Source organism: Macrobrachium nipponense, chromosome 4 (assembly GCF_015104395.2).
Source record: "Macrobrachium nipponense isolate FS-2020 chromosome 4, ASM1510439v2, whole genome shotgun sequence".
NCBI classification, from domain to species: domain Eukaryota; kingdom Metazoa; phylum Arthropoda; class Malacostraca; order Decapoda; family Palaemonidae; genus Macrobrachium; species Macrobrachium nipponense.
This window is the reverse complement of record NC_061100.1, coordinates 22622467-22635770: the sequence shown is the minus strand read 5'-3', so window position 1 is coordinate 22635770 and position 13304 is coordinate 22622467. Positions and strand designations below refer to the sequence as shown.

Sequence of the window (13304 nt, the reverse complement as noted above, 5' to 3'; positions counted from 1 at the left end):
CGAGATTCTGATGTTGGAAAGATGGAGCCACCTCGCCACGTTCTTCATTAAGATGGTGAAGATAAAAGGGGCCGTACTCAGTCCGAAACAAAGAGCCCTGAATTGAAAGACCTTCCCTTTCAATACGAACCGAAGGTACTTCGACGACGAAAACTGAGAAGGAGGAGAAGGAGGAGCAGCAGGCTGAAAAGTATCGCCAAACGAATCACGAAGTAGTCGTGCCAAAACTTGATAATCTGACGAAGCAGACGTAGCAGGTTGTTCATCATCAACATCCTCCGAAGAACCGCTAAGTTCTCCTTCTTCCCTACCCGAGTGCAAGTCCGAAGGAAGAGGCAGAAGTCCTTTAGCTCCAAGTCTCCTATCTGAACGATGAAGAGAAGACGAGGGTAACGGATCCTTAACAGTAACAGGATCAGGAATCACCTTTAGAGGCGAACGTGCCAAAGTCTCGGGAACAACATCCGAGTGACAGCGAACTTCCACATTCGCGTCCACAGAGGTCTTACTAGAACGTCTACGAGCGTCCATCTGAGCGTCCAACGTAGCGTTCTCTCGAGCGTCCAAATCAGCGTCCGACCGAGCGTCCAGCGAAGCGTCCAACGGAGCGTCCATCAAAGAGACTCTTCTACCGTCCCGCGAAGCGTCCTTACGAACGTCCAGCGAAGAAACTTGATCCACTGCCCGACTAACGTAACGTTGAGCGTCAACACTGTCATGTCGAAGAGGGGCAGAACGCAAAGAAGTCCGTCCGACAGTTACAAAATCGTCGTCAGCAGAAGCGTCGAAGTCGGAACGCCGAGCGTCCTCTCTACGGGAAGAGAGAGGAGCATGCAGAGAACTCTCTCTAAACTGGCGTCTAACGTCACCTCTAGACGAACCCTGGGGAGCACAACGACGTCTAGAGGGCGAAAAATCACCCCCAGAAAGACGGGGACGAAAAAGGAGCCATTGGAGAAGACTGCTTAGTTCTCTTGATAGGCAGTCTATCGTCTTTCCTTCGACGAGGTACCGTCTCCTTCTGCTTCAGTAAAGCGTCCAGTTGCCGCTGCATCGCAATGATGATCTCCGTCTGAGATGTCTCCTTACGCGGAGACGAGCTGCGCTTGTGAGAAGGAGAGGGGCGAGGGGACGCCTTCTTCCTTCTCCCAGGAACAGCCTTGGCTCTAGAGCGACTGGGGCGCTCGAGGGCGTCATCGTCGGATGACGTCCTAGACTTCTTCTGGGGCGGAAAAGCTACGCTTTCCGGAGAAGAATGCCACTCAGACAAAGCATGACGTGAAGCGTCAAGCTCTTGAAGAGTCCTCTTCAAAGGTCGCGAATCCGAACGAGATTCCCACCCCTTGCGCGGGGAGGACGCGTCGGAAGACGAGAAACAATCCTTCAGGATACGTGCTCGAGCACGCTCCTTAGCAGCCTGGGAAGCGTCCACAGGAACTGCTGAAGGGACACCAGATTGGTGGGGGTTCCCCGTAACCCTCCTTCGGCCTTCGACATGCCCTCTCCCTGAGTCCTGGGAGTCCGGCAGAGGTCCCAGCCTAGAGGCGCTATAGGGCCGATCTGACGCCCCCTCCACTTCACTAGGGGCACTATCACTGCACTTATTTTGCCTGTTTTCAAGGGCAAGCACTTTAGATTCAAGCGTCTTCAATGAATCCAGAATAAGCGAAAGGGCATTACCCTCCGCAGACACCACTTGAGGGCCCGAAGGCAACACTACAGGGTTAGGAGACACAAAATCTAAAGGAGGGTTAGAAGGGGATACATTAATACCCTGTCTGCTACCCGACTTACTCCTGGAGGAAGACCTCCTAATCCTATCACGTTCTAACTTCTTAACGTAGGATTCATACGTCTTCCATTGTAAATCATCCAAGCTTTCACACTCATTACAGCGCAAATCAAATCTACACTCTTGCCCCCTACACCCTTTACACAATGTGTGAGGATCAACCAAGGCTTTAGGAAGCCTAACCTTGCATTTTACTTTCGAACACACCCTGGCGCTAGCCGAACTACATCCAGACATATTTAAGGGAAAAATCTAAGCCAAATTCAAAAAACAGTCCAAATCATGTATGCCAAGCTATCGATCCAATCAAAAAACCAAAAAGTCAAGAGGATACTCAAGCAATATGAAAAGTTTTCCAAAATCCTGAGGCGGAGGTGTGTAAACAGATGTTTACGACACCGGCGACAGAAGAAATCTGATAGAAAATGGGAATGGTTCCTGATACCCGCCTCCCAGCGGCGGGAATGGGTACTAACCACCCTAACTCCCACTACGTGTGTCGTAAGTTTTAGAAATTCTGTCGGACTTCAGAGAATACAGCTATATATATATCTGACAGGTAAGTTTCATGAACAAAATAAAATATAGTATATATATAAATAAATCAAAATATATCAAAATCCAAGGAGAATGGCATATGGCCTATAAACGCAAAAGGAAATAAAAAAGAAAATCAGCCTGCAGAGGGGCAAGCTATGGGAAAAAGTAATAAACAAATATAATATATGACAGGATAGAAAGTATAACCGATACACCAGAATTCTCAAGCGAACAAAATGATTTTGCTTTATGTACTGTATTTTGTTACTGAAAAGCTTAAACAATGCTTTAAAGAGGGTCAAACACTATTTAGATACTTTATTTGTAAACCAGTGATACTGCATGACACTGACATTTGCAAATGTAGAGTACATGATGTCTGGATTATATCTATGAAGTACCGTATGTCTTCGTATACCGTCATGGTAGTGCACCTTCAGTAGCCTAGGTCTCGCTGGTCTGGTGTTTGTGTAAGTTTAGTTTATGGAAAACCCTACAGTAATGGAGTGCCTGTCTTTTGAGGGTTAGCGCTACTAGTAATGGAGTGCCTGTCTTTTGAGGGTTAGCTCTAGCCTAGCTATTGAAGTTGGGCTTAGGCTGCTAGGGCTAATGGCTAGGCTACTAAGGGTCAAACTGCTTTCAAGTCCAGTTACATACCACAAAAAAAAAAATCCAATACAAAATTCTACAGCAACACCCTGATTCCCTGTTACCCATTGCCTATTTTTCTTCTTTTTACTTAGTTATTTCTTGTCCCTACTGATTTTTTTGTCACTGCATACATGAATCAAATATTTGTACAAGCATTTCTTTTAATTATTTTGATTTCACACCATCTCGAAAAATCAATATTACAAAAGTGTGCAAAAAAGAGACTTCTACCGCAAATCCAACGATGAAGAAACCCTGGGGGGTGAAGTACCTCTTGCAGCTACAAAGCACTCGCTCCCAAAAGGAGGAGCAACATGGTATTCCTTCAAAGCAAGATACAGATGTGTCATGATGCACAGACATGTTAAGTCGAGCCAGCTGTGCATCCTTTCTGGCTGATGATGACTTGGAAGAGGGCTTTACTGACAGGACACGCAAATGGCTTCTGCTGCAAATCCAGTGATGAAAGGCACCCAAGAACTGTTACAGAGGAAAATATCCGACCATGGAAGGAACTTCCCAGACAGGATATGAGACACGAAGGGATGAAATCTTGTCTATTCCAAGAAAAGGCAAAGTTGTTAGAAACTTGAAAGGATCTAACAGCATATGACGAAGAAGACGGTTCAGGGGTTTCCTAATCGTCACAGGAATGTAGAGAAGGGAAGTGAGCGAGCCTTCTATGCACACACACACACACACACACACACCACACACACAAAAACCATGTAAGAAGGCAAGAAGTATCCTCATATGACTGAATACGAAACCCTCGCCTGGAAACATGAAAAACTTGCCTTGTCTTATGCCTCCCAATCTGCACAACATCTGAAAGACTAATTCTTTACAACATTCCAAGAAATTGTGTAGTCGAAAAATAAAAAAACCTTATTCATGAAAAAGCACTTCCGAACAAGGAGAAAAAGAAAGTCAACGAGTGAAGTTCTTAAAACGAGTTTGAGAAGATGTCTAAAAACGGGGCAGTTGGCAGTCATGAATTGGATATCCCTTCATCTCTCCACAGTTACGTGATAGCCAAAGAAAACAGAATACACAAAACACCCACCAAGGAGATAGGTGTTGGGTTTGTGTAAAAATGAAAAGGCAACAAAAAATTAAGTAAAATAATATACTATAAGAGACAGGCTCCAGGCTAAAACGAATCAATAAGGCTTAAGGCTATGTAGCAAGAATAAGCGAATATATCATTAGGGAGACATAGAAAAACATGTTAAAGTCTTTCAATATATCAATATATGCAAAGTATAAAAAAAATATAAACAATATTTCATAAAAACAAATATATTCAAACACAGCAGAGATAACTCTGATGGCAGGTTGGAGAAAAGAAACATATCTAAATGAAACAGCAGCCAAAAGTAAATTGTAGAACTTCAAAATGTTTATTTTAATTCATGTCTATTATCGCTTTTTTGCAACCAAAATAATCCCAAAAAATTACAGATATTTTTAAAGTAGATACGAGCAGACGACAGCAAAATGTCATCATTGCAAATTTAGTGGAGCTTCATACATACGCCAATGCATTTACAAACTGTTTCAATGAATTCTAGGTGTCATAGTAATGCAATGAGAAAATTGCTCTATGTATACAGCGGCACCTCGTTTGTCAAACGTTTCTTATGTCGAACTTTCCGTTTTTTGAACAAAGTTTTTGAGAAAATTTTGTATCGTTTGGCGAACAAATACTCGCACTTCGAAATGACTGATTATTATCTAGTTTATAGTAGTATTCGACGGCCTACTGGGTCTTCCAAGTTAAACCATATTAATTTTTTTTCATTTACAATATTCAACAAAATAAATAAAAGTATAAAGCATTTAACCCTCTTACGCCGAAGCCCTAAAAATCAAAACCTCTCCCGTATGCCGGCGTCGGTTTGGAGTGAGCGCGGAAGCGGAAAAAATAATTTTTTCAAAAAATCACAGCGCGCTTAGTTTTGAAGATTAAGAGTTAATTTTTGGCTCATTTTTTTGTCATTGCCTGAATTTTAGTATGTAACCATCAGAAATGAAAAATAATATCATTATCATATGTAAATAATGCGTTACATGGTAGCGAAAAAAAAAAATTCATAGATAATTGTATTCAAATCACGCTGTGCAAAAAACGGTCAAAGCTAACGAGTTACGTTTTTTTTCATTGTATTGTACACTAAATTGTAATCATTGTGATATATAATACATTGTAAAACAATAAAAGCAACACCGGAAAAATATTATCACAAAATGATGTACGAATTTGTAACGCGCGGACGTAAAAAGATGTTATTTTCAAAAATTCACCGTAAATCTAAATATTGTTCTAGAGACTTCCAATTTGTTTCAAAATTAAGAAAAATGATTGAATATTACAATACTGTAAGAGTATTAGATTAGAATTGCAGATTTCGACCATTTCGGACGAGTTAAATTTGACCGAATGTCGAAATTTTTATATATAGATATTTTTTTTATATGCACATATTTCGGAGATGGAAAAAGCTACAACCTTCAATTATTTTTTATTGTATTCTTCATGAATTTGCGCACATTTTGATATATGAAACACTATAAAACGGCTAATATGAAAAGGAGCAAATATTAGGATAATGCAATGTACGTATTTCAGACACTTGCGGCCGCAAATCGGTGCGCGGAGGGAAGTTAAATATATTTTTCAAAAATTCACCATAAATCACAATATTGTTTTAGAGACTTCAAATTTGTTTCAAAATGAAGAAAAATGACTGAATATTACTAGGCTGTAAGATTTTTAGCTTACAATTGCATTTTTCAACTATTTCGGTAGAGTCAAATTTGACCGAACGTGGTTTTTTTTCTATTTATCGTGTTTTATATGCAAATATTTCAAAAAAAGAGAAAAGCTACAACCTTCAATCATTTTTTAGTTGTATTCTAAATGAAATTGCGCACATTTTCATATATAAAACTTTATGTAACAGCTAATTTTAAATGGTGCAAACATTTCGACAATCGCAAAAAAAAATTCTGATTTTTTCGGAAGAGTTACCGCACGGACGTAAGGAAAATGTTTTTTTTTTTTTATAAATTCACCATAAATCAAAATATTGTGCTAGAGACTTCCAAGTCGTTGCAAAATGAAGTTAAATGATTGAATATTACTAGAATATAAGAGTTTTAGCTTACAATTGCATTTTTCGACCATTTCGGTAGAGTCAAAGTTGACCGAAAGTTGAAATTTTTGCACTTAACGTTATTTATATGAAAATATTTCGAAACTGATAAAAGCTACAACCATGAGTTGTTTTTGGTTGTATTGTGCATGAAATTGCACACATTTCCATATATAAAACTTTATGTAACGGCTAATTTAAAAGGGTGCAAACATTAGGACAATCGCACGAAAAAATTTATCGGAAGAGTTACCGCACGAACGTAAGGAAAAAGTTTTTTCATAAATTCACCATAAATCGAAATATTGTGCTAGAGACATCCAATTTGTTGCAAAATGAAGGCAAATGATTGAATATTACTATAATATAAGATTTTTTGCTTACAATTGCGTTTCTCGACCATTTCGGTAGAGTCAAAGTGACCGAAGGTTGAAATTTTTGCACTTATCGTTATTTATATGAAAATATTTCAAAACTGATAAAAGCTACAATTATGAGTATTTTTTTGTTGTATTTTACATGAAATTGTGCACATTTTCATATGTAATACTTCATGTAAAGGATAATTTAAAATGGTGCAAAAATTATGTCAAAGTGACGAAATAATTTTTGAGATGTGTCACTGATACTTTTTAGTGCGATAAGAAAGAAATTCGCACTTGCGCGCCTGCGTAGCGATTGTAAACAAAACAACGCCTTGATCCGTGAACTCCCAGCATCCCCCAAAGCGCGTGATTCAAAAGTTTTCGGCTGGTAGGCCTATAAGTATTTTTCCGCGAATTTTTAAAAAAACTTTTTTGCATCGACGTATGATACGTCCATTCAGCATACGGGAGACATTTTGACTCGACGTTTAATACGTCCATTCGGCGTAAGAGGGTTAATATAAAATTTAGCTTTCAATACAACATTTAGCATAAAAGATGTATAAAATCGTACGTAACCGCGGTGACGTCATGCCCTGCTGACTTGAGACTGAACGAGGGAGCGTTGATATGTTGAGGAGAGAAGAAGAGAGAGTTAAAATATTACAGTATGTATTTAAAAGCAATAACAATTCACATAAAAACGGAAATTTCCAAATAAATTTAACATGATGATCAAATATGAAAACAATCAAATGCAATAAAGATAAAAAATATCTTAATTGAGCCAGTGTTTGGTGCGCCGAATGAGATGGTCTAGTTGAAAAATATTAACAAAATATTAAATGAAAGAAAGATTTTCACAATAAAATTGAGCATAAATGATTAACAAAATCATTCGTCATTGCGGTGATACACAGCTAACTTGTGGTAGAGGGAGGGAGCGTTTATAATTTTTAGGAATAATGAATGAATGATTTCAAGTTATCGTGCGTCGTGGTATTGTTGAGGAGAGAAGAGACAGTAAAATTATATTGTTATGATACAATAAAGTTTCATACATACTTACCTGGCAGATATATACATAGCTATCGACTCCGTCGTCCCTGACAGAAATTCAAATTTCGTGGCACTCGCCACAGGTAGGTCAGGTGATCTACCGCCCTGCTCTGGGTGGCAGGACTAGGAACCATTCCCGTTTTCTAATCAGATTCTCTCTTCCACCTGTCTCCTGCGGGGAGGCTGGGTGGGTCTTCAATCGTATATATCTGCCAGGTAAGTATGTATGAAACTTTATTGTATCATAACAATATCATTTTCATACATTCAACTTACCTGTCAGATACGTATATACATAGCTGATTGACACCCTTTGGTGGAGGGCAAGAGACAGCTAACTTACTGACTAGACAGGTAAACAACATATGTTGTAGGTATTAATAGACCTTGGTTCCTACCTTATTAGGTGGAAGACTTCATGGCTACTGCCCAGGAGTCTGCTTCACCTCAAGAGCCTTAGCGAGATAGTGATCTGCGGCCAAGAGTTCTTGTGGGTCTGTCGATGGGGTCTCATCCACTTACTCGGCAGAGCCTAACTGGCATTTGTCAATGGGTGCTAATCCGCTTATATGACAACATGCCTTCTTTAAGGAGCACACAACCGATCCCGATCACCCGATCCTAACCCGTGTTAGTTCTAAGATTGGCAAGAGTCATCCCCAAACTCTTAGCAAACAACCTAAAACTCGATAATCACACATACAAAATTCCAAAAAAAAAAAAATTGGACCCCTCTAAAAGTCAGTTGTCACTCGATTTCCTAATGAAGAGAAGTGAAGGCCGCCAGTGCGGCATCTGACACTCCCATGCACAGGAAATACAAGAACACATTCGACAAGAGGGTTACGTACACATATTTAAGGATCGGTGCTGACACAAACGGACCTAGAGAAAAACATTTCTCATACGTAACTCACACATCTTTTAAGTAATGAGATGCAAATACTGAGTTGCATCTCGAATAGGTTGCATCCAAAATATTTTTAAGTGACATATTCCTTTGGAATGCAATAGATGTCGCGATTGCCCTTACCTCATGAGCTCTTACTCTTAATAGATTAAAAGAGTCATCTGGGCAGTTCTTATGAGCCTCGGTAATGACACTTCTAACAAAGAAGGCCAAAGCATTTTTAGACATTGGTCTCTTGGGGTCCTTCACCGAGCACCATAGACCATGTTGTGAACCTCCCAACTGCTTCTTTTTGTCCAGATAGAATTTCAGTGCTCTAACTGGACAAAGTGATCTTTCTATTTCTCTGCCCACTAGGCTAGTAAGTCCTTTACCTCGAAGCTCCTGGGCTAGGGATTCGAAGGGTTCTCATTTTTGGCAAGAAAGAGAGTCTGGAATGAACAAATCGCAGAATCTCCTTTGAAGCCAACTCGTGACTCAAGGGCGTGCAACTCGCTGACCCTTTTAGCCGTAGCAAGAGATAGCAGAAATATGATATTGTAATGATACAATTAAGTTTGTTCATACTTACCTGGCAGATATATATTATAAGCTGTATTTTCCCGAAGTCCGACAGAAATTAAAAAACTTACGACACACGTAGTGGGAGTCAGGTGGTTAGTACCCATTCCCGCCGCTGGGAGGCGGGTATCAGGAATCATTCCCATTTTCTATTCATAATTTTTATTTCCACTGTCTCCTGAAGGGAGGTGGGTGGGTACTTAATTATATATATCTGCCAGGTAAGTATGAACAAACTTAATTGTATCATTACAATATCATTTTGTTCATGAAACTTACCTGTCAGATATATATATAGCTGAATCCCACCTTTGGTGGTGGGAGTAGACAGAATAGAAGATTTTAGGAAACATATATATGCAGATAAATGATATCTTGATTCCTTACCTGCTAGCATAGCTGACTTCGTGGTTACTGCCGCGTAAGTCTGCTTGTGCTATTAGAGTTGCCAGCGAGGTAGAGACCTATATAGCTGGTGCACTCAAGATGATCTGTCAAACGGGGGCGTGACCACGATGTGACTAGACCATTGACCATACAATGAGGGCAACGAAGTAAAACCACCTGGCCTAGTCTACCAAAGGTATACCACTAAACTAGGACTAAAGAAGGGAGATCCGCCTCGGGCGGTCAACCCCACAACCAAAAAACACACACAATTAAAAGCTCATCTAACCACTAAAGGAAAGGATGAGTGCTACCTCCTGCCCCCAAAACAGTGTCTGCAGCGACGTATGGTCCAAGCGACGAGCAATGTTCGTATGTCGCTTTCACCTCCCGCAGGTAGTGTGAAGCGAACACCGAGTTGCTCCGCCAATATGTGGCACTCAAAATGTCACTGAGTGCCATATTTCTGTGAAAGGCTATCGAGGTCGAAATAGCCCTCACCTCGTGGGCATTCACTTTCAAAAGCTTCATGTCACTATCACTACGTGGAATGAGCTTCCTTAATGGTGTCTCTCAAGAAGAAAGAAAGCGCGTTCTTTGACATGGGAAGATCGGGCTTCTTAACCGAGCACCACAAGTTGCCCGAAGGTCCTCTACAGTCCTTCGTTCTGTCTAAATAGAATTTGAGAGCCCTGACAGGGCACAGGACTCTCTCTGGCTCATTACCCACGATCTCTGTCAAACCCTTGGTTTCAAATGTCTTGGGCCAAGGGTTGGACAGGTTTTCGTTCTTTGCTAAGAACATAGGGCTTAAAGAACAAACAAAACGCATCAGAGTTAAACTTAAACCCAAACATGCTTGCTTATAGCCTGGATCTCACTAACTCTCTTCGCCGTCGCCAGAGCAGTTAGAAAAAGTGTCTTCCTTGTAAGGTTTCTAAGCGAAGCTAAGTTGAGAGGTTCAAAATTACTGGACATCAAAAACTTTAGAACATGTCTAAATTCCAAGAAGGGACTCTTGGTTGAGGTACCTTCGAAGTCTCGAAAGACTTAAGAAGATCATGAAGGTCTCTGTTGTTGGCTAAGTCCAGTCCTCTATGCCTAAAGACTACAGAAAGCACACTTCTGTAGCCTTTTATCGTAGGCACCGCTAAGCGAACTTCATTTCTCAAGTAGAGAAGGAAGTCTGCGATCTGGCTCACAGAGGTAGAGGTGGAGGAAATGTCTTTCTTCCTGCACCAGCTCCGGAAAACAGCCCACTTGGATTGGTATACGGCAATAGAAGAAGGTCTTCTTGCCGTTGCGATTGCTTTCGCCACTGGTCTTGAAAAACCCCTCGCTCTGGCCAACTTCTGGATAGTCTGAACGCAGTCAGACTCAGAGCGGGGAGGTTTTTGTGATACCTCTCGAAGTGGGGCTGTTTGAGTAGATCTATCCTTGGAGGCAGAGTCCTCGGAAAGTCTACAAGAAAGGACATGACCTCTGTGAACCAGTCGGTCGCTGGCCAGAAGGGGGCGATGAGAGTCATCCTCGTTCCCTCTGATGCCGCGAATTTCTTATTACTTCCCCTAGGATCCTTGCAACGGGGAAAGGAAGGCATATTACGTCTAGTCCCCGTTCCAGTTCCCAAACGAAGTCTCTCGGGCGTCTACTGCTACTGCTCCTGGGGTCTATGAACTGTGGTGAGCAGTACAGCGGGAGTCTCGTTGTCCTGGAAGTTGCGAAGATGTCTACGAGAGGACATCCCCATAACTTCCACAACCTCTGGCATATTTCCTGATGAAGTGTCCACTCCGTCGGCAGAAGTTGACCTTGTCGACTGAGCAGATCTGCACGGACGTTTCTACCCCTGATATGAATCTCGTCTAGTACAGAGACGTCGTGTGCCTTCGCCCATAACAGGATCTCCTTTGCAAGGAAAAGAACAGGGATCGAGAGTGGGTTCCTCCATGTTTCTTAGGTATGCAGGGCTGTCGGTGTTGTCCGAGTTGATCTGCACCACATTGCCGGAGACTTCGTTCTGAAAGAACTGGAAGCGCCCAGATGAACTGCTGCCAGCTCCTTGAGGTTTATGTGCCAGGACACCTGTTCCCCTCTCCAGGTGCCTGACACTTCCTCCCCCCCCAGTGTTGCAATCCCCACCCCGCGAAGACGCGTCGGAAAACAACACTAGGTCGGGGTTCTGAAGCTTGAGGGAAAGACCCTCTGCGAGCTTCAAAGGGTCGGTCCACCATCTTAGATGTTCCTTTACCTCTTCTGATAACACCAGAATCGAATCCAAAAGTGTGGTTTTGGTTGCTTCCAATTGTCGGCAAGGAAGAATTGAAGAGGTCTGAGGTGCAACCTCCCTAGGGAAACAAACTTCTCCAGTGAGGAAATGGTCCCCAGCAGACTCATCATTCCCTCACCGAGCATGATTCCTTCCCCAGAAAGGTTGACACTTTGCTTAGGCAATCTAGTTGTCGCCCCTGGGACGGGGAAAAGCCCGAAAAGCCACTGAGTCCATCTGAATCCCCAGATAGACTAAAGACTGAGAAGGGGTCAGATGTGACTTTTCGAGGTTCACCAGAAGCCCCAGGGACTTCGTTAACGACAAAGTCGTGTGAAGGTCCTCCAGACACCGGTCTTTCGAGGAGGCTCGTACGAGCCAGTCGTCCAGGTAGAGAGAGATCCTGACATTGGAAAGATGAAGCCACCTCGCAATGTTCTTCATCAGTAGGGTGAATACCATCGGAGCAGTGCTGAGTCCAAAGCAGAGAGCCCTGAATTGAAACACTTTTCCTTTCAGGACAAACCGCAGGTATTTCCTGGACTGGGGGTGGATGGGGACGTGGAAATACGCGTCCTGGAGATCTAGTGAAGCCATCCAATCCCCCGGTCTCAAGGCTCCCATCACTGACTGAGGTGTCTCCATCTTGAACCTCTGCTTGATGACAAAGAGGTTCAGGTTGCTGACATTCGAGTACCGGTCGCCATTCCCCCGACTGCTTTGGCACCAGGAACAGTCTGTTGTAAAATCCGGGGGAATTCAAGTCGGAGACTTGTTCTACGGCGTGTTTACCGATCATCTGATCTTAGCAGATCGTAAAGCACTTGTTGCTTTTCTCCCCGATAGGAAGGAGACATGTCCCTGGGTGTCGTAGACAGCGCGGCTGGTTTCAGGACGGGATCCGGTAACCCTTCTTTAAGATGTCCACGGACCATTTGTCCGCACCTCTCTCTTCCCAGGCTTGCGCAAAAAGCTGAAGCCTGGCTCCAACCGGTGACTGAAGGACTTCTGCTTCACTTCTTGTTCTTGGCCAGCGCCGTGGCTCTGCCTCTTGAAGTGCCTCTTCCTCGAGGGGCTGGTCTCGAGGAAGAACTACCTCGAAAGGGCTTCGATTTCTTGAGAATCGAAACTACCGAGGACGAAGGAACCGCAGGTCTCCTTGAAGATTGTGCGAGGAGATCTTGCGTGGCCTTCTCCTGTAGACTGGTCGCAATGTCTTTTACCATAGCCTGGGGGAAGAGATGATCCGAAAAAGGAGCGAAGAGCAAGTCTGCTTTCTGTGACGGAGAAACAAATTTCGCTGTAAAATTGCAAAACAGGGATCTCTTCTTCAAGAGCCCTGTGCAAAAGTGAGCTGTAAGCTCCTCCGAACCATCTCTGACGGCCTTGTCCATGCACGACATTACGCTGGACAGCTCCCCCAGACTAATCAGTCGGAACTCCTAGACTTGGCATCCAGAACTCCCAAACACCAATCTAGAAAGTTGAAAGACCATCTAACGTCCGAAAGAGGCCTTTAAGGTGGTAGTCCATTTCCGTAGTAGACCATGAAACTTTCGAAGAGGACAGGTGAGACCTCCTCGAGGCATCCACAATGCTGGCGAAGTCTCCT

General features: G+C 42.7%; 1 protein-coding gene across 3 annotated transcripts in view; it reads right to left on the bottom strand.

Annotated features, from left to right (window-relative positions):
* LOC135210778 (uncharacterized) overlaps positions 1-13304 on the bottom strand; it is a 151839-nt gene that overhangs the window by 64269 nt on the left and 74266 nt on the right. The window contains exon 2 of one of the 3 annotated variants that reach the window (XM_064243631.1): positions 7081-7116. The exons of the other annotated variants lie outside the window; for them this stretch is intronic. Within the exon in view, the coding sequence (XP_064099701.1) occupies positions 7081-7116 (36 nt within the window). The remainder of the gene's footprint in view (positions 1-7080; positions 7117-13304) is intronic. 3 annotated transcript variants of the gene reach the window in all.